Here is a 26,526-nt window from a genome sequence, read left to right as displayed (position 1 = left end):
GTTCCAGCCTCATCCCTGTTCTTTTTGGGTGTTTCGGTGTCACCCTGACATCAGAGAGACCGACTGAGTCCTGCTGTCCTCTCTCTTTCCTTGTCCCCAGAACCTGGCTCTGAGGACGGGCGTGAAGAGAAGTCACTTGGGTTCCGAGTGCCCCTGCTCCGTCGGAGGGGTGCTCGCTCGCACCCCCGCCCCTGCAGTCCTTGCTGCGCTGTCAGCTCAGCAGGGGCCCGGGCCCTGGGGCCAGACACACTCCTCCTCCAGAGGCCTGGCTAGGGGGACCCAAGCTGAGAGCCATCAGCGGTCAGAGAGCATTCCTCACGCGCTACGTTAACTTCATGGACATGGCAGGCTCAGTTTTATCAAACTGTATCAACTTGTAATAGTAGAAAATACTAGAATTGCAGGCAGTAAATTTACTGAGAAACAGCAGCATTCTCTCTGGCCCCCACCCTCTTGGTCACAGGCAAATGTGCATCTCAGACCCCAGGCCACCGGCTACTGTGGTTTGTTGTCTGGGTTGCTTTTGAAGAATCAAGTTTTTAAATCCATTGGAAATCCATGAATGGGCTGTGTTTTGACACGCGTCTCCATGAAAACCCATCGGGGGTGAGCACCTCCAATGAAAAGCTAATCACTGATTCTGCCTGTTTGTGTTGTTCAGCGATTTGGTTTTGACCTAGGAACATCTCATGATGATGCAGCGAAGACCCAAGGGACTTTCTGGGAGCCACAAACAGAAAGGGCCCAGTGGCTGCAACAGAAATAAAGTACAGCTTCTGTATCTGTCTGCCAATTCTTTTATGTTGAAGTTTTGGGATTTTAAGTTAATCCTGAAAAGGGAGCATGAAGACCAGGGCAAATCGCTACCTATACCCTCAATGAGTGATTTTAGACTTTTGGTGACAACTTTTCTTTATTTCTGGTTAAATTTTCATCAGTATTATAAATCTTTTAAAATATATATCTTTTTAGTTTATTTGAGCCAAATAGATGACATGCTGGGAAGCAAAATCTCAAATACCCCAAGTATTATAAATCTTAAGAACAAATTGCCCAAGTGGTTAGTTTTTGATAAAAACCGTTTTCTGTTGCACTTTTTTTTTAACTACATGGAGCAGAGATACTATCTTGAGAGGTTTACCTTAGTCATTTCAGACCAGGTTAACCATCTTAGACACAGCCCAAAGGGCAAAGTGCCCAGGTGCCAAACGTAAGGAGGGTCCCCTCCAGGTGCTGCACCTGCCCTGGCACGGCCTGGCGCCCGAGCACCTCCTTAAGTCCCGTGTCCTGGGAGCCTCACTGGCCCCACCCCAGGCCTCGCCCAGTTGTGGAGACTTTGGTGCCTCTGGCCTCACCGGGTATTCTGCAGCAAGCATGTATAATATTATTACTTATATAACTTTAAAATGTTTAATTAGCAAAATAAAAATGGACAAACAGCCGCAACATGCCCCGCTTCCCTAAGCCAGCGCCCCTCGCCCCAGGGTGAGCCCGCCGCTCCCCTCCTGCCTGGCCGCGACCGCGGGGCAGCTCCCTGCTTCCGGCGCAGTTCCACGATGTGCGCTGCTGCCTCGAGATCCCAGTCGTGCTGCTGCCCTCCTTTCAAAACGCTCTCCGTTTTCTTTAAAGGTCCAAAGGGGTTGCTCATGCAACGTCGAAGCTCTTATTTTCTCCCTTTATGGTCCCAGGAGTAAGCCCTGTTTTAGGACGGAGGGTTAAGCTGCAGCCGGTTTCCGTCCCGGTCTCCGCTCCTCCGTGGTCTTTCCAAGGAGAAGCCCGGCCCCTTCCCGCTTCTAGCCCGAGGAGGCACGGTCCGGACATCGAACGAGGGCAGACCCAGCCTCGAGAAGTGGGTGCTTCTGCAGCAGTGGTCACTGCTGGCCCTTCCTAGGGGGGACCCCTGTCGGGCAAGTCCTTTTAATGGGGTTATTATGGTATAAATGGAATGGCCATTTGGGCAGAGGCTAATGAACTTGAGAAGTAACCTCCACCCTCCCTTGGGAGGCACGACTGTAGTTCGTAAATCAGGTAAAATCTTGCTGGGATTATACATGAAACACTAGGGGTTTTTAAATTTTTTTCTTTAAAAATTTTGAAATAATTGCTAATTTTAATATACTTGGGAGCTTTAAAACTTGTCTGTTGCTATTATGTTAGCTTCTTGAGTCACCATATCTTTGAACACAAGTCCTTATGTATTGTCTGTCCTCTGTCCAAATACACCCTTGAAGCAGGCCTTCTGTTAATAATTTGTGTGGCAGAAACCAATGATATTAGATGGCCAATAAAAAGGAGTGTGTGCTGCATGGCACCAAATAAAAAAATAAAGATTAAGCTCCTGATAAATCAAGAAAGAGATGCACGGGCATACACATGATACCAAAACATGACGGGCACTGCCAGGAGGTCAAGGAACAGAAATGACCGAGGGGAGGCGGCACGCGCGCCCCCCGCCCCCCGTGGCTCTTCCGTGCTGCTCCCCGTGCGGGCCTGCGCAGGTAGCACTTTGATGAAACTTTTAAAATAAACTCCAGTCAAACATAAAAGTAATCTTCATTGTAAGCATAACTCAAAGATTAAACCCTCACTTCTCCAGCCACCAAGAGGACTAATAAAGGCATTGTACTTACGGAAGAAGAATCCCTCCCTCAGGTCAAGTCCTTTTGCCCAAGGGTGCGGCAGAGGCCTCCGCCTGTGGGGCCGGAGGGAGCGCCGCAGCGCCCTCTGCTGGTCCCAAGTGCGCGCTGCGTCCTCCGTCCTGACTCCTGGGCTTCAACCTCCCTGTCTGGCATCTGGAGTCTGGCCGCTGAGGCTTGACAGTGGTTTCCTGACCTTCATCGCCCTCATGTATTTAAGTGATATTTTTATTTTCAAGTACAGTGAACACCTTGGGAAGTTCCACTGTGTATTAAATTAATTTTCTGTGTCAGTGGACGTGTTTAAATCCTAGTAATAGCTATGGGTTTTTGAAGATGATCTTACTCAGCAAATCTTAATTTGCATTCTTTTCAATTATGCTCATAACACCACGGTTTTTAGCAGCCAGTCTTTAGTATGTCCAGCAACACTGTGGGTGTCCCCAGGACCCGTTAAGGGGCTCCGCGAGGTCAAAACTTTTCATAACAATACTGTGTCATCACTTGCACTGATTCTGCAAAATCAACACCTTTGAAACAGATGGTCACAAATCACGGCAGGAATCAAGGGAGAGGCATCAAATTCTCCTAGAAGTTACTGATTCTTCACCATCGTGCTTTCAGTAAACAAGAAGAGGAAATAAAACCAAATACCAGTTTTACTTAAGAATGTCTTTGATGAAGTAGTAAAAAATATCAATGTTATTAAATCTCAGTCCTTGAGTACATGTCTTTTTTATATGCTGGGTGACAAACAGCCTGTCTGCAGTCTGCCAAAGTGCAATGGCCAGCTCGAGGGAAAGCCCCTGTGCAATGAGTGGGGAGCAGAACTGGCCACTTGTTTCATAAAATGTCATTTTTGCTTGAAAGAATAAATGACAAATTGTGATCATCCAGACTCAGAGATGCGGCAGATATTTTCTCAAAAATGAATGATGCAAACCTGGTGTATTCATGAAAACAGCTGACAGCTTTTGCCAGTACATTTTCAACCAAGAAAAAAAAAGAGAGACTTTGAAAAACTGGGATCTCTCCAGTGAGATTGGTAGTGATATTAAGAAATGTGATTTTTGTTGATAATTGTGTAATGCAGTGTGTCAACATTTGGAAAATCTGCAAACTTGGTTAACTAGTACTTTCTTAGTGACCAGTGCATGATGTTAAAACCATGCATGTGAGTAAAAGAGTCATTCAAATTGCAAGAGGGACAATTGGATTTTTAAATTAGTTATATATTTTTATTGAGATAAAATTCACCATTTTAACCATTTAAATGTGTACAATTCAAGAACATTTAGTACAGTCACAATGTTGTTCAACCATTACCCTAACTAGTTCCAGAACATTTTCATCTCCCCAAAAGGAAACCCTTGTACCAGTTAGCAGTTACTCCCCAGCTCTGGCAACAGTCTGCTTCCTGTGTCTGTAGCTGTGCCTTGGAACCACCCACTGTGCCATCATCTCTGTCTGGCTTCTCTCACTGAGAGATGTTTTCAAGGTCCACCCACGGTATAGCGAATATCAGTGCTTCACTCCTTTTCACGACTGAGTAATATTCCAGTGTGTGAATGGACCACACCGTGCTTATCCTTTCATCTGTGATTCATATTTGGATTTTTCTGCCTTTTTGGGGGCGGCATTATGAACAATGCTGCTATGAACATTCGTGTACAAGTTTTTGTTTGAACACCTCTTTTAAGTTCTTTTGAATATATACCTAAGAGTGGAATTACTGGGTCATGTGGTTTAACTGGATTTATGTTTAACTTTTTGAGGAACCGCCATAGTGCTTTTCACAGCAGTTGCATCATTTGACAGTCCATCTACAATGTATAAGACTTCTGATTCCTACACATTTTTTCCAACACTTGTTATCTTTCTTTTTCTTTTTTTAAACAATATTAGTGGGTATGTGGTTTTAGTTTATATTTCTCTAATGATTAATGATGTTGAGCATCTTTTCATGTGCTAACTGGAGACATCTATTCAAAACCTTTGCCATTTTTAGTTGGGTTGTTTGTCATTTTGGTGCTGAGTTGTGAGAGTTCTTTATATATTCTAAATACAAGATCCTTATCAGATATATGACTTACTAATATGTTCTCCCATTCTGTGGGTTACCTTTTCACTCTCTTAATAGTATTCTTTGATGCACAAAAGTTTTTAATCTTGACGAAGTCCAATGAATTTTTAAAAAATTTTTTAAATCTTTTGTTGTTTGTGCTTTTGATGTTATTTCTAAGAATCCATTGCCAAATCCAAGGTCAAGAAGATAACCTTGTTTTATATGATTACCTGATGTTTTCCTCTAGGAATTTCGTAGTTTTAGCTCTTTCATTTAGTTCTTTGATCCATTTTGAGTTGACTTTGTATGTCATGTAAATAAGGTTCCAGCTTCATTCTTTTGCAAGTGGCTGGGCAGTTATCCCACCATCGTTTGTTGAAAAGTTTATTCTTTCTCCACTGAATGGTCTTGATACCCTTATCAAAAGTCAATTGACCACAGCCCTGCCTGGTGTGGCTCAGTGGGTTGGACATCATTCAACAAACCAAAAGGCCACTGGTTCAGTCCTGGTCAGAGCACACGCCTGGGTTGCAGGCCAGGTCCCTGGATGGGGTCATGCAAGAGGGAACTGATCAATATTTCTCTCCCTCTCTTTCTCCCTCCCTCCCCCCTCTCTAAAAAATAAATAAAATCTTTTTAAAAAATCAATTGGCCAATGATGTTTGGGATTGTTTCTAGATTCTCAATTCTGTCCCATTGATCTGCATGTATTTTCTTATCCCAGTACTACACTGTGTAGGTTACTAGAACTTCATTGTTTTAAAATCGGGAATTTTAAGTTTTCCAACTTTGTTTTTCTTTTTCAAGATTACATTGACTATTTGGGGTCCCTTACAATGACATATAAACTTTAGGATCAATTTACCTATTTCTGAAAAGCAGTTGGAAGTTTAATAGAGAATTTTGGCATTGATTCTCTAGATCAGTTTGGAGTATTGCCATGTTAACAATATTAAGTGTTTCAATCCATGAACATAGGATATCTTTCTGTGGGTTTTTTTTTTTTTTTGAGGGGGGGAGGTCATCTTTAGTATCTTTCAACAATGTTATATAGTTTTCATTGTACAAGTATTTCACCTCTGTTTAAATTTATTCTTAAGTATTTATTCTCTTTGATGCTATTGTAAATGGATTGTTTTCTGAATTTCCTTTTCACATTGTTCATTGCTTTTATATATTGATCTTGTATCCTACAACTTTTGTGAATTCACTTGTGAGTGCTAGTTGTTTTTGGCGGATCCTTTAAGATTTTATATATTTAAGATTGCGACTTCTGCAAATGGAGATAGTTTCATTTCTTCCTTTCTTATTTGGGTGCCTTTTATTTGTCATTGTTGTCTAATTGCCCTGGCCAGAACTTCCAGCCCAGCGTTGAATAGAAACGGTGAGAGTGGACATGAACAACAGTGGTCAAAAGGCGATGGGTGAAGCAGCAACCCTCTCGTTCCTAAAACCAGTTCAGCTGCACTTTCTGGAATGCATGTTCAACCTTTTTGTAGAAATGCCATTGAAATCTTTGCTTTTCCTGGTATTTGAGGACAGACAGCGTATACTTGAGGTTCATTTCCTTGTCTTGCAGTTCTCTGTGTATGTGGTGGGCAGCAGCAGAGTTGGAATTTTCATTTCCATATACAAGTCAAGGTCAAATTCAGCATGTACAAATGCAGTAGCCACACACAGTGGGTGTTTCATCCTTTGCTCAGACCTGTGGCACCACCTCAGCTCCTCGCCTCCAAGAGGCCCTTAGAACCCAACCGAGAGGCCCCTTCCCCCAGGAAGGCCTCCCTGATAGCTCCACATAACTTTCCCCTGTGACTCTATCCTCGTTGCAGTATAACCCTCTTTGCATGGCTCACGCTTCATAAACATTCAGGGGCTTCTCTTGGTGATGGGTCCAGTGACCCCAGGGTCCTATACCTCTGGTGGCAGGACCTGGGTCTTTGGCCTTGTTGGTATTTTCCCAAAGCATCCAGGACAGGGAACCTGGGTTTGTGACAGGAAAGGCTGACCAGGAAGTCAGTGCCACCAACTGTCCTTGGGCTCAGTTGGTCACCTGGTTCTCTCTAGCAACAGATGACATGTGTGGGGAGCAGCGGGCAATATTCTGCTGGCTCTGCTTCCACTTGAACTTACGCAACAACTAAGTGTTCACGTTGTGCATGTGCACACGCAGATGTTGTGTTCCACTTCATAGCCAGTGTCCGCGTCATGACTTCACCCACTGCTTGTGCCCCTGGGCTCCCGGGCTCATCTGCATGTAACAAAGTAACACTCCCGGCTGCAGCTTCCACTCACCACTTAACTCATCTCTCCTGCCTGCCTCAAGCCTTGTTTTTATTTCGTAGAAGCTTGAATCATTATTTGGATATTAATAAAAACAAATCTTGGCTGATGCTAACCATCTGATTTCCCTTTTTTTCCCATTTTGTTTTGTTTTGTTTCTGCACACATTTTCTTTAGCTTGAAATGGCGATTGAAAACCTCCAAAAAAGCGAAGGGATCACATCACACAAAAGCGGTTTACTCCACAGCCATGTAAGTGTATGCCGCCTGGTGGTCTGCCCCGCTGTGCGCGTACCTGCGCGGGCATTTCCAAAACAAGTGAAGGCAGCAAAATGACACCTTTATAGGGCTGAACGGGGGAAAAAGCCAGCCTAGAGTTTTGCGGGCGTCAAAGATATCCTTCCGCAGTTAGCGGGAGGTGGAGGCAGCTTCTACATTCCTAAAGGTGGATGGTCAGAGTACCTGCCTCTTCGGGGGAGTGTTACGGGGATTAGATCACTTAATACACGTGATACCCTTCTAGCAATGCCTGGCAGATCACAAGCTTTATAACTAAAGTTAATACTAAAATAAGCAACAATAACAAAGGGTGACACAGGATTGCAGATGCCATGGAGTTTCTTAGCTAAGTTTCCTGTGATCAGCTCTTCCAAAAAAAAAAAAAAAAAGGTAATTTGAGAAAAATGCAAAGCAGCTCATTCCTACTCACTGGTGCTTTGTCAGATCTTCTTCCTTTTGGGGAAAAGGGTGACTGTGGGTCCCCTGCCAGGAGGTGGCAAACATCTTTGTCCCTGGGAAGCTTCATGGGGCAAGACGGCACTGGAGGAGGTGACCAGCTAAGAGCCCCTATTTCCCGGGACAGTTATGAGGGAAGCTCTGGTCTTCCCGCGCTCCCCCTTTTTCCTTTGCTCTCCCAAAGGTGCTCGATCCAGCTGCGCACGCAGCTGGGACCAGGGAAGCTGGGCAGGCCGCTGCACCGGTCAGGACGTGCTTCTCAAGCACCAGGTTGGGGTCTGACTCCCAATCTCTTTAATTCTCTCAAGAATTAAAACATCAAGGAAAAAGATAACCACGATCCTAACTATCACCCCACCAAGACTTTCATACCAGCGATGTTCAAAGTGAAGTGCTGCTCAGAAGGCAGGGGTTCTGGGGCAGAGCCCAGCCAGAAAGGCCCCAAAACGTCTGGGTGTATGGGTTCACGCAGGCGGGGCCGGCTGCTCTGCGCACGCGTGATGAGGGTCTGCACTCCTCAGCCTCAGAGGCTGGTCACTAGAGGGGTAGCAGCCTCACACCAGTGTCTCAAAGGAAAAACGCAAAAGGCCATCAGGCCTCTCCCGAGTGCCCTGCCTCCTCCCGCCCCCCGCCCCGCGGCTTGGTGGGTCGAGACCACCTTGTTGCCCATCACTGCTGGACAATGTAATCCCGTGGGCGTAACTGGGGAGGGACAATATTCAGTGAGTGTTGGGTGGGAAGGACAGCTCCCACCCACCACCAACCCCTGTCTTAAAAAACTCAGAGTGCACCACGTAGAAAAGTCTGCAGAATGACAGTCTGCTCAACAAGGACAACTTCCCTTCATTGGCGACAGGTACTTCCTCAGCTGTCGTCAAGCAGGCACACGTGGCCTCGTCATAGCCTGCGAGCTCCGTGCTAGGCCAGGCAGGACGTGGGCACCAACCCCAGGGGGGAAGCACACGAGCTGCTGCTCTGGCTGCAGGGCTGCTCCTGGCTTTCTGACGCTTCTTTTTTGGGAGGCAGCCTTCCTGGGGGCTTCCAGCTGGCTTACATTCCCGAGCTGACTTCTCCAGCAGGAAAATCTCCCCGTGTCTGTTTCCCCGGGTGATCTGTGGTTGAGCCTCCTTCCGTGGGGAGCTATGAGGAGCAAGAGCTGGGGCTTGGAGTCAAAGGGAATAGACAAATGGAAGATCTCTCGAAAGAGTCGAGCATGCACACCGCGGGGGATCCCCCTGGAGCTGTCCTTGCAGATGTGAGAGCGGGAGGGAGGGACGAGGAGAAGAGCGTGACCCGCCTCACAAAGGGGCAGCATGACCTGCTGATTCCTGTCTTGGTCTCAGCTGGCTGAGCCTGCCCTCTGGCCAGCTCTCCACGCTTACTTGTGACACTTGTAGTTGTCACCACAGCTGTCTATAGCTGAGATTGCGTTAGTTTTGGGATCCTTGGCCTGCACAACCCCAGAGCCAATGAGCCTGGCTGGGGGCGTGCCCGGCACAGTGTTCCCCATCCATCGGGCTGTGGGAGCCAAAGGAACAGGAACTTACTGCAGGGAGCTTGGGCTGCAAGGGCAGGGGCTGGCAGGTGTGAGGAAGCCGGCCCAGGCACTCCTAGGTCCGCCCAGGGAGCCGGCGCAGAGGCCGAGCCCGGAACCGCCTCTGCCTTCTGGGGGGCGCGTTTCCTTCCCAGGGCGTGCACGGTCCTGGGTAGGGGCGGGTGACGATGCCCAGAGCCCGGAAAGGCTGGACAGTGCCTTCTGGGCCCAGCCGGCGTCAGGGCCCCTCCAGAGCTGCCCATGCTGCCCGCGGGGGCTCAGCCCCAGGGTCTGCAGGTTGGCGACACCCTTCAGCCTCAAGTGAGCAGTCTGTGAGTTGGGGGGACTGTGATTTGGTGGCATGAAAACAGGGGATACCTGTTTCAGAGGAAGGAGGAGACAAAGCTGGTGCTGGGGATGAAAACACCTTCACCCGTTAGGATGGCACTGAGGCCTCCCTATGCTCCTGCCTGGCCTTGGGGAGCCTCAGTCAAGGTCCCCACGCTGCCCAGCTCCTCCCAGGGCCGCTGCCCTTCTATCCCCCAGATCCTGGCTCAAGAAGCACCCTTACCCTGATGCTCGCTGACTCAGGGACCTCACAGCATGTTCACCAAGTCACTGTCACAAGGAGGTGGCCACTGTCTACTAAAAGGAACTCTTATTTCCAAACCCTGCTTTTAGAATAATTGTATTCAGATTATATGACTTTTTAATCAAGAAACACAAATTGTCAAAGATCCTTTAGCCTTCGGTTGGTGGCCGACTGCGGGCGGGCACAGTGACCAAGCTGTCACCTGCAGACTGAGCTGGGGCTTGGCTAGAGCGGCAGCTTCATGGGATGGGTCCCTTGTCGAGAAGTTGCTGCAAATGCCTAGCAGTGGTCTTGGTGGGAGGCCGTTTCTTCAGTATTCCTAACCCACCCTCACCGCCTTGCCAACCCCACCCAAGCCGCTGACAAAACAGGTTTTCCTCCAGGCATCCGCCTGGAACGCCTGCCCCAACTCCACACTGGCTTCGCTGTCGCTCCTTCGGCCAGGCAAGGTCTGCCTCAGGGCCTTTGAAAGGGCGGCGTCCTTTGCCTGGAACACTACCCTGGTGGCTCCCTCCCTCAGCCTCCTGTCTTTGCTCGTAGGCCACTCAGATCAGTTTTCTTCCCTGAGAGCTTGTCAATGCAAAAAAGAGAGGAAGTGTAACGAATTATTCCTTTGGAGGCTGCTAGTGGAGTCACTTCTCCTTGAAGGAAGATAACCATGCATCCTTAATTTCATGATGACCTTAATGTAACCTCAACAGGATCACCCAAACAGAGATGTCCACTTGTAATTTAAATAACACGGGGTTGGGGGGAAGGCATCATATTTCGCAGGCCTTTCTCTTGGCCTATGAGCCCAGTCATATTGAGCCTCTGAGCCTCGGGCCAGGTGTCGGCCTTCATCACTCAGGTCCCCTGGGACAGGCCGCCTGCCACACCCCCCACAAGGCCTGCCTCAGCCTCCAGCTGGGGCCAGGGTCTCTACATGGCCCCTCCCCACCAGCCCACGCCTCGCTCCGAGGTGCTGGGCGCCAGGTCCCAGCCTCCCTCACTCACGTGGGGTTCCTGAAAAAGTGACATCCAGGCCCCTCTGCTCCGGCGCAGGGAGAAGAAAGCCCCCAGTCTCTGCACCTGCACGCTGGGGCCCTCCTCGCTCTTTGGGACCTCGTCTTCTCTGGTCGGTGTTTCCTGAGGCACCTGTAAGACCCTGGAGGTGCAAACACGGGCAGAGAGGTCAGGGGCAAGGGAGGGCCGAGAAGATGGCTGCTGAGGCTCTCAGCCCCCAGGGCCGCGCGAAGCCCTGGAGAGAAGGCAGGCGCAGGGCCACCCCTGTCAGAAAAAAGCGTATTTGAAAGATGTTTGAAAATGAAAGGTCCGAATGACTTGGTGGAAAGTAAAACATACGTTCTTTTCCCAAAGGGACACCTGAAGATGACTCTCATTTCTGGGCCCTGTCTTATTTCCCATGACCTTGAGCTCACCTCATGCATCCGATGCTCTGCCAAGAGCCCTCTGCTCTTGACAGCTGCCACCCTTCTGCACTGTCGCTTTGCACCCTCCTTCCTGTCTGTCCCTGTTGTCATTGTCTCTCATTCACCCTGTTGATGAGAGCGGGTCCCACCCTTGGGTTACAGGAAAGGCCAAACACACGACACCCAACAGCAGACAGAGGACAGCCATTTATCAGTCACATAGACTCATGGCCCAGAGGAAGAGGACACCTCAGGGCCACACACAGGTGCACTCAGGAGCGGGGAACAGTAGACCGTGGGAGGCTTTGGTGACCTGAGGGCCGGGGGGCCCCTGGTTTAAGCCTGATCCTCAGGGATAAGCCGGAGCTGTACCCAGTGCCCTCAGCGAGGAGGGTTGCGTGGCTGAGACCTCACTGCAGTGGCAGGGGGAGGGGCCCTCTCCTGGCTTTCCACGGGGTCCGGCCTGACCCTCTCTTCCCCCTCAGCCCTTCTGTGTACCCCTTACCCCTGGAGGCCCTGTGGTGTCTCCTTGGTGCCAGATTTACTTAACTGGCCTGAACTTGGGTCCCAAACGCCAGCCCAGCATTTGAACCCCCCTCCCCAGAACAAAGCCAGCTGCCTAGCCCTTCTTGATGCCTGACGCCTGTCTTTCTGTTAAAAGGCCCTCTGCTCTGCCAGTGTCCCGGGTGCCCCTTCCCCTGGACCTTTGACCTGTCCCCCACCTTTATCCTGCACCTCTACCGTCCCCACGTCCCACCTCTGAAACCCCCCTCATTTGGGCATCCAGACCCCCAGCTGGCTCCACGTGAGAGCGGAGAACCCCAGGGATGGATGAGATGCAGGGGTTCAGTTTAAAATGGTCCGGGGGGGGCTTAGACAAATTAAAATGGGCACTGGGCTGACGTTTTGAGGCAGGAGTTCCTTAGACTATTCTTGCTACCTCTGTACGTGTTAGAAACTTTACATAAAACCATTTTAAAAGGGCAATGAGGGTGGGCTTCCCAGTGCCGATGCTAAGTCTGTGTGTGGCCAATGGGGTGTGGGTTGCAGTGGGGTATAGGCCGTGGGTGGGGGAGTGGGGGTGCTGATTTCCCAGGGGAGATGCTCACTCCGGGTCTGGAAGGGAGCAGATGCACAGGAATTTGCAGGAGCCCAGCATGCCAGGACCACAGAGGGGTCTGGGCTAGTGGCAGGGGCTTGTCTGGACAGGGGTGGCAGCTTAGACAGACCACTGCCTCCCACAGTGGCGCTGGATCCTTCAAGGGGTCCCGCTTTGGGCTTACTCCTGTGCACGTGGCTCCTGCCTGTCTGCCCCGAAAGCCCGGCGCATGGTTAAGACCTTTTGTACTCTCACAGCAGAGTGGAAGCCGGAATCAAGCTGCAGCTCTTGGGGCGCTGTGCCTGGGGCTCCCAGGCACACATGTCACCGTTTGTGGGGCCTTAGCTTTCTCCGAGCACGGCTCCTGCCTTTCCAACTCTGCCGACCCCTGGGGGCAGCAGCTTTGGCTTCGGTGTAAGCACAAAACCTGGCACATGTGCCTCTTAGGTATTTCACTTGGCTTCCACGTGGGCTCCGCCTGGCCAGGGCCTGCAGGAGAGAGTAGTCGGCCTCCATCCATGACCATGGCCAGCGTAGGGTGTGGTGCGCACAGGCCCTGAGTTTTCTTGGATCGGCCTCTTTCCTATCATCAGAATTGATCTCCGTTCCCAAAGGTCTAGGGGACATTTGGTGTTTAAGCAGGTATGGGGCATGTGCATGTTTAAATGATTATAAGGACAAATTCTGCCAAGTCTCCATCCATACAAATTTTTCTCAATGAAGTCAAGGAGCCTGAAGACCAGGCTGAAAACCAAAGGGATAAAAAAGCAGGTCAAAAAAGCTGCTAAGTAACATGTCCAGAATCTCCTGAACCCAAATCTGTGACAGTAACAATGAATTTCCTCATTATGTTAAGCAGAGGGAAAGCATGTTATTCTCTTAATGAGTCCACCTTAGCATTTTGGCATTTGAGGGAATTCTAACAATCAGAAACGTGTCTTTGTTTCTCCAGCTCCAGTGGCTGCTAGATAATTACGAAACCGCTGAAGGCGTCAGTCTCCCCCGAAGTTCTCTTTATAACCATTACCTTCGGCACTGCCAGGAGCACAAGCTGGACCCAGTGAACGCTGCCTCCTTTGGGAAACTGATTCGTTCCGTGTTCATGGGCCTGCGGACACGGCGGCTGGGCACCAGGTGGGTAGAGGGGAATGTCCAACATCCCCCATGCCCATCTATCCTTCCTCTTTCTTTGTACAGAAATCGAGCTTTTGAAGAACATGGGGCTTCCTCCTTCTGCCCACGCATCCTGACTGACATCGCTCCGGGCGAACTTGGAGCTGCCCCGAGCTGGTGGCAGCGCTGGCCCGGCCAGGGCCGGGGAGTGGGCTGGGTTTCCACTACCTCCGGATGACGAGACATGAGGGTTCGCTTCGGCTCTCCCCCTTTGCTTGAACTTTTTCATAGTGACAGGTTTTTAAAAGGCTGCCCCTGGATTATCTAACAGAGCTGGATATACCACTTCTTGATGCTTTTTGATGTACCTGGGCCAACCTGCCATGGCCTGCCCTTGGCCCCTTGGCCAACAGCAGCCAGGGAAACTTGTGTGTCATAAACTTAAGCAACCAACAACATGAACACCCTTCTCACTAAAAAAAAAAAAAGAGAGAGAGAGAGCCACTTAGCAGGCCCAGTGCCTGCTCTCAGTGAAGTCGCGCAGACACGGCTGGCCGGTTGATTCTCAGAAGCCAGCCTCCTGGCCAAGAGAACAGGAGGGTCTTCTCTCGTCCTCTGCCACCTTTGATCCTGGACAGAGGATGTCTTTATAGAACACAGACACAGAACTGGTTTTCTGAGTCCAGGACTTTGCAGAGCCTTTATCCCACAAAAGTGCAAGAGGGGAACCTCCCCGAGGGGGAGACCGTGTGCAGAGCGAGCGTTTCCCGCATGGTCCAGGCAGCACTGAGTCCGAAGGCTCAAAGTGCAGCTGCCAAGACACAGCGCCTGCTGTCTTTCGGGGCAGCTACGGGGAGAACTGACCCGCATGTTTGGTTCCTAGGGGCAACTCTAAGTATCATTACTATGGGATCCGTCTGAAGCCGGACTCGCCCCTGAACCGACTGCAGGAGGACACCCAGTACATGGCCATGCGGCAGCAGCCTGTGCACCAGAAACCGAGGTGGGTGACCTGGGCCAAGGCCGGCCTGAGGAAGGGGACAGGGCCTGGGTTTGTCTAGGGAAAACACAGAGTGAGTGTTTCTTAAATAGTAAATACTGCGCATTCGTACAAGGGGACTCCCATCCTACGGTGGAGAAAAGAAGCTGGTAATAACCTCAGTCTCCAGCGTCCTGGGAGAACCCAGACGTTCACCTCCAGTGACATGCAGGGAGGCCAGCAGGAGTCGGGCTGAGCATGCAACCTCGCTAGCTAACGGAAATTCCAGAGCATTCTCTTTAAAGAAAAGAAAGAAAGGGAAAAAAGGCTTTTTAGAGCAGTTTTAGGTCACAGCAAAATTGGCTGAACAGTACAGAGACTTCCTATCTGCCCCTGCCCCACACAGGCACAGCCCCCCACTCTCCACGTCCCCCACCAGGGTGGTGCCTTGTTCCAGCCGATGGCCCTGCATTGACACACCGCGATCACCCCGAGTCCATGCTTTACATTAGGGTTCATCCTAGTGGTGCACATCCTGTGGGTTTGGACTAGTGTGTGAAGCTGTGTATCCGCCTCCATTGTAGCGTCACACAGAGTCGTTTGACCGCCCTGAGATTCCTCTGTGCCCTGCCGACGCATCCCTCCCGCCCCCCAGCCCCTGACGACCTCTGATCTTTTTACTATCTTCATAGCTTTTCCTTTTCCAGAATGTCAAAAGTTGGAATCACAGATATTTAATTTTTTTCAACTACCAGGAAAAAAAAAGAGAAAGAGAACACTGAAAATAACCCAGGAATCCAGGAGAAAGAAACCTGTAGACTTAAGTTGCTGCTTTCTTCCTGACATTTTGATCTGATGTCTGGAAAGGCCTGGCCATTTTCTGGAAGGTCCTCTTTACCCATCACAAACCTACCCATCATTTAAGGCAGAGGTCAGCCAACATTTCTGTAAAGGGCCACAGAACAAATTGAGCTTTGCAATCTGCTCAATCTGCTGTTGTGAGTGAGAGCAGCCACAGATGGTTCATAAATGAGTGGGCGGGGCTGTGTGCCAATAAAACTTTATTTATGGACACTGACATGTGAATTTATGAAACAAGTGGCAGAGGTGGCCCTTAACAACTAAAGTTTGCCTGGGTTCAGGTTCCCACTGGAGTATCACCTCCCTGGCAGCCTTCCGGTCTCCCAGGCTCCCTCTCCAGAGTCCAGACTGCCCCAGGGTGGGTGCTGTGCCCCTTTACCCCACATGCCAGCCTGTGTGGCTCTAAGTCCCATTTCAGCTGCTCTAAGTGTCCCAGTGACTCCCAATCACACAGTCAGTCACAGGAGTTAGAGGCCACAGAAAAGAGGCTCCAGGAGCCAACACACCAGAACAGAACCAACAGTCCATCCCGACCCTGGTCGTACATAGACATGGATTCAAAAGCTTCCTGTTGATTGGTCTCGGCCCCTGCGAACGCCAGGCAGTGTGTTATTTTAGGAGCGGTTACTCATGCTTCATGGTGACACTTGGAACCACCCTGGGTAACGTGGTCCAAGAACGTCTGAGTGGCATTTCTTCCTCTTCACAGTGAGCCGGCCCCACTTTCCACAAGGGCACCCCCAGCTCAGGCCGGGACCCCCTCGCCCCTCTTCTGCCACACACACCTCAAAGCGCCCCTCTGGGCTTGGAGGGACAAGTTGCCTGGGAAGCCCGCCTCTGTTAATGTTCCTCAGTTTGCTGCCCACGCAGGCTGCCTGACCACTGCTTTCTGGCTCCGGGCAACAGGGAAGTCAGAATTTCCTTCGAGACAATACGATAGTAAGATATTTGAAATTCTATATGTACAGTTCACTTGTCTTCTCAGAGAGAGGTATCAGAATACTGTGTATATATATAGACAGACTCATATAAGCAACCCAAGTATCAACAGCGAATAAATGGATAAACAAATTGTAATACACATTTTGGAATAGGATTCAGCCATAAAGAGGAAGGACATTCTGACACATGTGACAATGGGGATGAGCCTGGAGGACATGATGCTCAGTGAGAGAAGCCAGACACAAAAGGACAAACACTGTATGACTCCGCTTAGAGGAGGTCCCTAAAGGAGTCAGATCTGCAGAGACAGAGAGTAGATGATGGGAGCCAGGGGCTGGGGGAGGGGATGAGGAGTTAGCGTTTAACGGGGACAGAGTTTCAGTTTGGGAAGATAGAAAGTTCTGGAGGTGATAGTTGTATAACACTGTGAATGTACTTCATTGAACTATACACTTAAAAATGATAAAGATCATACCTTTTGTTTATGCGTATTTGACCACAATTATTTTAAAGTTATGCACACACACCAAACTGCATCCTGTTCAGCCCTTTGCTCCTTGGGCCCCTTCTAGGCAGTGCTGCTGGGGCCTCACGATGGCACATGTGTCCCCTACCCAGGTACCGGCCAGCCCAGAAGTCAGACAGCCTTGGGGACAGTGGCTCGCACAACAGCCTGCACAGCACGCCGGAGCAGGCCATGGCCGCGCAGAGCCAGCACCACCAGCAGTACATAGGTGAGCGGCGGCGCCCCCGCCCGGGCGCCGCGCCTGCTGAGAAAGCTCCGGTCTCCTCTGCGCTTCTCGGTGTTTGTGGGTTTCGGCACCGGCAGCAGCTAAAGGGGTGCACTAAGCAGTCTTCTTGTATGACACTTTTTCAATTACAGAGAAAATTCTAGATAAACCTCTTCTGTGGCATCCCTGAGGTTTCAGAACAATAAGCATATACCCCCAAAATTAATGTACAAAGTGACCATCAAAAAATATGTAAATAAAATGAAATGCCCACCAGAGAGGAGACTAGCTGCCCTGTTTTAAAACCTGTCGGCTCAGGGCAGCCGCAGGATCCGCCTGTCCTGGGTGCTCTTCCCCAGGATGTCCAGGGTGCACCAGTGCCCTCACACAGGGCTGCCTGGCCCTCTTCCCCGGGAGCCGTGGGAGAGACAGTCCCCTCACCACCCAGGTGGCCCCATCACTTTCTTGGGATTGCATCCTGACCCAGAGCCTGCTGTTGGACACGCCTGGGGAGGGTCGCTGGGATCAGTGTCAAATGCATACGCCCACTGAGACAGCAGAGGCCTGGGTCTACTTTTAGTGTGTTCTTTGAGCCTGAGCAGAGCCCTCCTGTGTTGGGTCTTCTGTTTGGGAGAGTTTGTCAGGCCTGGGAGGTCACCACGGGGCCAGCCTTTGTCCTCAGATGCCCTGCTCTGGCTGGCCCCATGCTGGGGTGAAGCGAGTCTCGCTGTGTCCTGGGCCCTGGCTCAATGCTTATCTGGGTAGGCATATTTTGTGTCCCTGAGAGGTGACGATGCTGTCCCCATTCTGGACCTGAGAAAACCAAAGCTTACAAAACCTGCATGACTGCTCAAGGGAGCCAGGATGCTGCCCAAGGTTGTCCGGTAGTCACCAGCATGCCCGGACAGCGTCCCCAGCACGCGGGCCTCCCAGCCCGGCTCCTGCATGTGGACCTTCTGCAGGTCTGCTGATGACCTTGTTTCCATCCCCCCAGATGTGTCCCACGTCTTCCCGGAGTTCCCAGCGCCTGACCTGGGCAGCCTCTTGCTGCAGGACAGCATCACGCTGCAGGACGTCAAGGCCCTGCAGCTGGCCTACCGGCAGCACTGCGAGGTGACCGCCCCGCCAGGTGGCCCTGGGAAGAGCCCACAACTGGCCTGTGGGGATTCAGTGGGAGCCTCGGTGCCCCCGGGGCCCAGTGCAGAGTCCAGCAGGCCTCCTCAGGGCCACCAAACACCCAGGCATCCCCAGGTGTCCCTGACAACACGGAAGACCCAGGAGCAGCCCGCTGCTCCCTCCAGCCAAGGAACAGATAGATTCTCTGCCCCCAAGATGGTGCCCCTCTCTCTCCTCTGTGGTCTCTCTCTGGATTTCAAAAGACCCCCCTCCTCCCCCACAGCCTGCGTCAGGGCTACTTACTCGGAAAGTCCTGATGACATGTGACCCACACCCTTTTGAATGTGCGCATTTGTGCATCTAACCAGTCGTTTTTCTTCCAGGCAACTTTAGATGTCGTGATGAACCTCCAGTTCCACTACATTGAGAAGCTGTGGCATTCCTTCTGGAATTCTAAAGCCTCCTCCGGCGACGGCCCTGCCTCCCTACCAGCCAGGTATCTGTCCTCGTCCCCCGAGGCAGTCCCTATGACACCCACACTGTGACCCACAGACAAATGCGTCAGCTTCCCAAGAATTGGCACTCCCCCACAACTACGTGTTGTTTTTGTACTTCTGACAGTTGATTTGTAACTCGCGTTGCCCATTCACTTGTTTCAAGTGAGTGAATTTATTGGTGACCATGTGCCATCCCAAAGAGAAGCCACCTCAGCTGTAGCCACAGTGGGATGCATTGCCTCGGCCGCAGGCGGGGTGGGGGGAGAGACAGCAAGACCCCCATGGGGAGTGCGAGCCAGGGTGGGCACAGGCCTTGCGTGGTGTATAGGCTACAGCTCACCTTGTCTCCCCCATTCCCCCACAGTGACGAGGACCCCAAAGCCATCATCCTCCCGAAGGACAAGCTGGTGTCTCTGTGTAAATGCGACCCCATCCTTAAGTGGATGAGGAGCTGTGACCACATCCTCTACCAGGCCCTGGTGGAGGTCCTCATCCCCGACGTGCTGCGGCCTGTGCCCAGTAAGCAGCTTGCCTCACCTGCTCCTCTCCCTCCTGTCCCTGCAGCCCTGCAGCCACCTTGTTGGGTCCAGCTCAGACTTGGGGCTCCGAGGATCCAGGGAGAGCAGCGGCTCAGTCACTCCAGGAAGATGCTCGCCTCGCCTGCCTGCTTTCCTTGTTACTGACCCAGGGAGAAGAGAAGGGAGGGCCCATGTGGCTCTGGCGAGGGCTGTCCACTCGGGCCTGGGCTGGGCCTAGGGCTCCGTGCTGCTGCCCAGTGCTGTGCGGTTCTGGGGTCCGATGGCCCCAGAGGAGATTCCAGAGGGTGGGGCCAAAGTCACAGGACATCCTACCCCTCTAGGCTGCTGCATTTGCTAAGAGCCCCGGGGGATGGTCTAAATCTGGTTTTAACTCACTTCACCCAGGCTGATCTGAGGTTGAGCTCAACTTCCTCCCAAGAGGTGGACTCCATAGTTATTTTCTCCAGATCCCAGTATCCTTAACTGGGGAAAAGAGAAAACAATGGAATCGTGAGCCTTGATGGCTACACCACTTGGGGCTGACATGTGCTGGGGGACCTTCCCAGGCCCATGAGGACCTGGCTGCTGGGCCATTGGTGGTGGTGACAAAGCCCACCACCAGGGGGCACCCGTCATGCCAGCCCTGACTTCCAGGCTCTCCTGTGGGCTCCTAGCGTCCTGCAGGTGGAAGCACTGTCCCAAGGGAAGGGCGAGCAAGCTGGGCCCTGAGGCCTCTCTCTAATCAATGACTCCAGCGGGCACTGCCAGTCACACTTGGCAGGTGGCTTAGGCACATTTTGTGTCAGCGCTCAGAAAACCCCAGTCTTTCTAAATGAAGTGGTCTGCTGCTTTTGTGCCAGAAAACAGGAAGCAGCAAAACTATTGCATTTATCCTGTGGACTTGCCTGCCCGGCAACTGTTAAGCACAGCTGTTAAGTGCAACTGAGCCTCTATATTAAGGCTTGAGTTTGGGGTAGCTTTACTTTTACATTTGGGGGATGCTTTTCCTTTTCTAAAAAAGAGTCTTATTATTTGTTTCCTATTGTAAGCCATCTCAAAATAAATTTAGAAGTCGGTAGAATATATGTACATGCGTGTGCATCAGGGTCTGTCAGTCTCAGCGCTGTTGGCACGGGCCGGGTCACTCTCTGTGCGGCCAGCCGTCCTGGGCACTGCGGGGTGTTGCAGGGAGCAGCACCCCTGCCCCCAACACTGCATCCCAGGAGCACCCCCCGCTGTGAGAACCAAAGATGTCCCCAGACACTGCCCAGCGTCCCTACGGGGCAGGGTCACCCGGGGTGAGGACCCCTAGTGTGGGGGGATGAGTGGACAGAGATGAACGGCCTGGACGGGCCCTGACTCTGACTCTGGGCTCCCCGCACTAAGTGCCCCAGTTGGACCTCATGCCCGTGCTGCTCTGTGGCTCTCTTCTCCTCTGTGTTGCTTGTTGGGTGGTAACTTTCATTGTGTTTGCATCTCTCACACTCATGGCTGATCCTGACAGGTGAGACCGCCTTTCTCACTATTAATATTGTGGTCCTATTTCCCAGGCACCTTGACACAGGCCATTCGTAATTTTGCCAAGAGCCTGGAAGGCTGGTTGACGAACGCCATGCGCGACTTCCCACAACAGGTTATCCAGACTAAGGTAACTCCTCGGGTTGGGGTCTGGGCCTTCAGACCACACTGGTGGCCAGAAGCAGTGGCCACAGGCCCAGGGACCCCTTGGGCCCCGCTATGCTGTGAAGTGAGGGGGTCAGGAATGGCTCAGAGGAGAGGGCTCCTCTCCCTCTGCTCTAGGGGAACTTGACTGCTGGACCCCAGAGTGAGTCCTGAGGGTCAGTGGTCCCTTCAGGAAGCCCCGAGGATGCTATGAATGTAGCGCAGGTGCCATCAGGGAGGGGCACAATGGAAGATGCCATTTGATGTGACATATTTGAGTTAACTCACAGCAGATCAAGTGTTTCTCTGCTCATGAAAAGACAAGAATTTAATCTCCTTGCTTTATCCTTACTACTATAGTCTTGGCCACAAGTCAGAATTTAAATGTGGACAGTTGGCCCACATGCGCACTGTTCTTTGCAACCATTCTTGCACGAATTTCTAAAGGAGCTGCCATGTACAGAGGAGGCTAGATTCTGGGCATCTGGTCTACCCACCTACAGTCTGGAATTGCTCTGTTAGACCAATGATACTGCAACCTCAGGGAGAAAAAGAACTGCCTAGGTAGTTGATGAATTGCAGATTCCCAGGCCACCCCCACAGAGTCTGACCCAGCAGCACCCAGGAACCTGTAACCTCACCAGCCTCTCCAGAGAGCTGAAGGAATTGTGTTCTAACCTACCTATGCCGTGGCATCTGCTATAGATGCCACGTGATGCATTGGTGACAACAATGTCCTTCACTGATTCTCACTCTTTGGGTCCTTGAGCCTGTCCAAAGAGTGGGTCCCTCTTTCATGCCCCTGAACTGTCCCTGAGCCCATGCCCACCAAGGAGAAGAGAACAGGCTTTCCCTACATGTATACATACAGCTCTCTCTCTGCCACAGGTCGGCGTGGTCAGCGCCTTCGCCCAGACCCTGCGGAGGTACACGTCCCTCAATCACCTGGCACAGGCGGCCCGGGCCGTGCTTCAGAACACTTCCCAGATCAACCAGATGCTCAGCGACCTCAACCGCGTGGACTTCGCCAACGTGCAGGTGACTCTCCTACATGGCTCCCCATAACCTGGGACAGCGCTCTGGAACCAGACTGGAGAGCAGGGGCAACGTGCACGTGACCCCCACCCCTCTAGTCTAGTCTTCCACCATCTAGAAAAATGCACAAACCCACAAACTTCAGCGAATAGCAAACCCAGCACACATTTCTGTTGCACGAGCCAGATTCAGGGTTGGCCCACCCACGGACCCCAGGTCTCACTCCAGGGTCTCTCAGCCTCTAGGATTTGTGATTGTCACCTTTGTTCCTTTTCTTTAAAACTCTGCCTTCCTGCCCTGGCCAGGTGGCACAGTTGATTGGAGCACCATCCCGTACACCAAAGGGTTGTGGGTTTGATCCCCTGTCAGGGTGTATATGGGAGGTAATCAAGTGACGTTTCTCTCTCTCTTTCCCTTTCCTCGCCCTTCCTCTTTCTAAAAAAAATCAATAAACATATCCTCAGATGAGGATTTTTTTTAAAAAGTGCCTTCCTGTTGTCATGCTCATAGTTTTGTCTTTGGGCTTAGGAAAGGTCAGGCTGCCGGCAAATGGATCCTGCTTCTGCATTTACTTTTGGTTCAGGCCCTGGGTTTATCCACTACACACACACACACATTCATTTAAGAGTGACCACTCAAAAATAAAACAAAGACATGGTATAATCAGAGCTATGGATCCAGGAAGCCTGAATTCAGGTCCTTATGTGCTGGGCAGGTTCCCTGTCTGGTCCATCTCTCCCTGCCCCCATGAAGTGGGTACTAACGGTGCCTGACTGCAGCTGGAAGAGGCCAAGGGTGAGGGTGCGTGCATGCTTGCTGTATGATCAGAATACTGGAGCAGCTGGTGCTCAGGAGACGGCCGCAGTCAGGGTCTCTGTGCTGTCACCCGTGACGTGGGCGGGGGGGGGGCGTCACCGACCCTCTGTCCTGACCACCACCCTTCCACCTGCAGGAGCAGGCCTCATGGGTGTGCCAGTGCAAGGAGAGCGTGGTGCAGCAGCTGGAGCAGGACTTCAAGCTGACGCTGCAGCAGCAGAGCTCCCTGGACCAGTGGGCCAGCTGGCTCGACAATGTGGTTACCCAGGTCCTGAAGCAGCACGCAGGCAGCCCCAGCTTTCCCAAGGCCGCCCGGCAGTTCCTGCTGAAATGGTCCTTTTATAGGTAAGTGCCCCTTGGTCTCCCCGAGAACTCTGGGAGGGTGGGGTGGGCGGCCCAAGAGGTTGCCCAGTGGGCCTTGTCCTGGCGCGCTGGCTCCCAGGGCCAGGCCCAGAGGCCCCCTGTGGCCCAAAAACGGGTGGAAGGCTTCCACACTGGGCCTCATGGAGAAACTCAACAGCTTGGGCCCATTTCTGCTCCCGAATGAAACCCCACAAAAGTGGCACGACAGGAAGTGGTGAGAAGGCATAAACCCCCAGGACAAGGGGAGCAGGAGAGCAGAGGATGGCAGAGAGGAGGTGAGGGGGAGCAAGAGTCTGGGAGGTGGTATGAGGTGGTCAGCCAGTCAGCAAGCCACATGGGGATCAGCCGCCAAGCTTCTGACCCCTCACTGCCAAGCACAAACAGGAGGCAGAAGCAGCATCAGCGCCCCCCCGCCCCGGCCCCCGCCACCATGGTGCATGTGTCCGCACAGAACAGTGCTGGGCCAAGGTCAGGTGTGTCAGGGTGTATGTATTTTTAAATTACATATGTAGCCCTGGCTGGTGTGGCTCAGTGGATTGAGCCCTCACCTGTGGACCAAAAGGTCGCCAGTTCGATTCCCAGTCAGTGCACAGGCCTGGGTTGCGGGCCAGGTCCCCAGTTGGGGGCGTGTGAGAGGCAACCAGTCACTGTTTCTCTCCCACATCTTGTTTCTCTCCCTCTATTTCTCCCTCTTTCCCCTCTCTCTAAAAATAAATAAAATATTTTTAAAATAAATACATAAATGATATATGTAAATATATTATAGAAATATATATAAATATAGAAATATTAGTATATAAAGAGATTTATTTCAAAGAACTGGCTCAGGCAATGGTGGGGGCCAGAGAGTCTGAAATCTGTAGGGCAGGCCCTCAGGCTGGAGACTCTCAGGCGGGAGTGGCGCTGCTGGCCACAGGTGGGGTTTTTTCCTCAGGGGGCCCTCAGGTTTGCTCGGAAGGCCTTTCGGCTGATGGGATGAGGCCCATGTTATCTCGGGTAATCATCACTTCCTGTCAACTGATGATAGGGGTGAACCACAGCCACAAAATGCCTGAGCACCTGAGGCTCAGCTGAGCAACCAAGGCCACTGTCTGACTGAACACCTGGGCCCTAGAGCCTAGCCAAGCTGACACATAAACTATCACTGAGAGTGACCGTGAGAGGGAAAATACAGGGAAAAAGAAAAAAATGTGAGAAAAGTCCTGAAAGAAAAATGAAAGGATTGGATCCAGAAGATTCAATAGCCAATGGATAGGATTTTTTTTTTTTAAGTGAGAAAGAAAATGGAGGGAAAGGAAATAATAAACCACAATCAAGAAGCTGCCTCAGAACTGAAGGGCATCAGTCTCCATACTGAAGCAGCTGCCACATTCCCATGACAACGAATGACAGACTCCCCCAGGAGCATCAGGGCAGCAAGGTTAGGGCACAGCCTTAAGGCTTCCAAGAGAAAGCGACCGGACACACTGAAGGCCTTGGACCAGAACAGTGTCCTCGGACTGAACCAGAATGCAGAACCTAGTCGGCAAGAAAGCAGTGCCTTCAGAATTCTGGAGGAAAACAGTTTCCGAGCTGCGATTCTAACCCGTGCAGATGGAGGCAAGGGGACCGGGCCTTCACGAGGGACACTGCCTGAGGACGTGGCCCGTGCTTGCTCACAGCAGCCCAGCAGTTTTGCAGGGGTTCCTGTCCTCAGTTAGTGATAAATGCATGGAAAATTGAGTGTTTTTAAAGAAGGAGGCAGTTAACCCCAGGAAAACGATAGCCATTCTAAGGCTTTTAGGCCATGCATGGTCCAGCTGATCGGGGAGCTACAGCTGGCAGATCAGACCATCCTTCGCCTGATTGTGCACATAAAATGTCATTGGCACTCAGCCATGCTCGTTCCTGTATGGATCCTTAGCAGAACTGTGACTGTGTAGGGCCTCAAAGCTGGAAATATTTACTGTCTGGGCCTTATAAATAAAAGCTTTGCTGGCCTCTCAGCCAGCCACCCAGTAACCCTGTTCTCAACTCCCTCATGCTCTACTCTCTCCTTGCTGCCTCAGAGCCTTTGCACCGCCCTCCCTCTGCCTGGAGCACCCTTCCCCCAGAGAGCCACGTGGCTGGGCCGTCACTGGAGAGGCCTTCGACAGCTCCTTAAATAATAGCATGCACCTTCTCACCCTCTGTCCCCCATCCCCTGCTCTCCCTCATGGTCACCTGTCACCTCGTCCTCTGTCTGCCTATCTGTAGTCTGTCTCCTCCATAATTGAGCACACTCCCCAAGAGCCATGATGTTCCTTTTGTCCACTGCACTATCCCCAGCACCTGAATGGTAGTTGAGTGAATGAACAAGGAAGGAAATGTGACCTAATAAATATATTGCCTGGCTCAGCTGTGAACTGAACTCCCCATTGCCACATAAGGGAACACTGACGGAGCCAAAAAGTCCTGTAAAACGACGCTGAGATGATAGACGAGGAAGGGACACAGAGGCAGTGTCCCTGTGGTGAAGGGTCTCAGGGAAAGGCATGATCTGAGGAGTAGAGAGCAGCTGGTTGAGCCTGTAACGCAGAAATGTGGGAATGAGGACGCAGCTCAAGTTGAAAGGGGCCGTCGCCTCTGTGGCATGGGGTGCTTTTCTCTGTCAGGGCTGAAGCACTCCTGACTGCATTCCGTTAGGTGTAAGGGACTCATTTCTGCAGTATTCACCAGAAGATGGGAGAGGGGTGAGCAGGGGCTTCGAGGGGATCGCCAAGCTCAGGCTGAGCTGATGGTCCTACTGCAGGAAGCTACCAGCCCAGGTGGAGGACCCAAAACATGCCAAGCAACCATGAAGACGGTTCAGAAAAGCTACTTGAACGGAAGCGTCGCACCAGATGCTGAGGCTGGGGGTGGGAGGAGTGCAGGGTACCAGCGCCTGATCCACAGGAGGGGGTGTGGGGGGGTTCAGGGAAAGGGAGGCTGGAACCGAGCAGGGTGGGCCCCAGCTGGGGAATGAGACCTGCACCCCGCGGACCTGGGGACCCCTAACAGAGCAGCAGCAGACAGGCAGTGTTTGAACAGCCCGAGCTGTCAGGGGAGTCCAGGCCTCCGTCACCTTGTGGCTGACAAACAGCGCTCTGGAGAAGGGGGCTGGCTCAGTGTCAAACCAAGTGCAGCCTGCTGGGGTGGGGGACGGAGGGAGAGGCGGAGGGGGCGGGCGGCGGCGAGAGCCTCCTGCCCGGGGACCTGCAGTCCAGGTCCGTTGGTTTGCTTTAGGGGGAGTTGGCCGTACAGAGCCAAAGCAGCTTCTAAAGAGAAAACACATCACAGACCCCGAGCCCTTTCACCGTGTCCACTTACAAGGGCGGTCTTTGTGTTCATGAATGTTCTTCAAGTGACATTTGCTTTCTAAGTGCCAGTTTAGACACAGACAGTCACCGCCGGGGTTCCTTCCTTGGTTACCCTTCCTAAGCCACCTCAAAGCCACGGCCAGCTGAAGCCAGCCCTCTTTCTCTATGGCTGAGCAGAACGGCCTTCAGAGTGCATCTACACACCGGCCCAGGGAGACTC

At 51.8% G+C, this 26,526-nt stretch overlaps 1 protein-coding gene across 1 annotated transcript in view; it reads left to right on the top strand.

The window, feature by feature from the left end:
- The window catches only part of RFX2 (regulatory factor X2), an 82,272-nt gene that overhangs the window by 51,981 nt on the left and 3,765 nt on the right, over positions 1-26,526 (top strand). Inside the window, exons 6-15 of the mRNA XM_054562041.1 lie at positions 7,162-7,236; positions 13,309-13,490; positions 14,353-14,472; positions 16,870-16,985; positions 17,977-18,095; positions 18,482-18,594; positions 18,960-19,114; positions 20,664-20,761; positions 21,664-21,813; positions 22,763-22,971. Of these exons, the coding sequence (XP_054418016.1) occupies positions 7,162-7,236; positions 13,309-13,490; positions 14,353-14,472; positions 16,870-16,985; positions 17,977-18,095; positions 18,482-18,594; positions 18,960-19,114; positions 20,664-20,761; positions 21,664-21,813; positions 22,763-22,971 (1,337 nt within the window). The remainder of the gene's footprint in view (positions 1-7,161; positions 7,237-13,308; positions 13,491-14,352; positions 14,473-16,869; positions 16,986-17,976; positions 18,096-18,481; positions 18,595-18,959; positions 19,115-20,663; positions 20,762-21,663; positions 21,814-22,762; positions 22,972-26,526) is intronic.

Source organism: Pteronotus mesoamericanus, unplaced genomic scaffold (assembly GCF_021234165.1).
Source record: "Pteronotus mesoamericanus isolate MK-2021 breed Mesoamerican mustached bat unplaced genomic scaffold, CSHL_Meso_final scaffold_636, whole genome shotgun sequence".
Classification (NCBI taxonomy): Eukaryota; Metazoa; Chordata; class Mammalia; order Chiroptera; family Mormoopidae; genus Pteronotus; species Pteronotus mesoamericanus.
The sequence above is the reverse complement of the archived record's forward strand: the minus strand, read 5'-3'. Positions and strand labels throughout refer to the sequence as shown.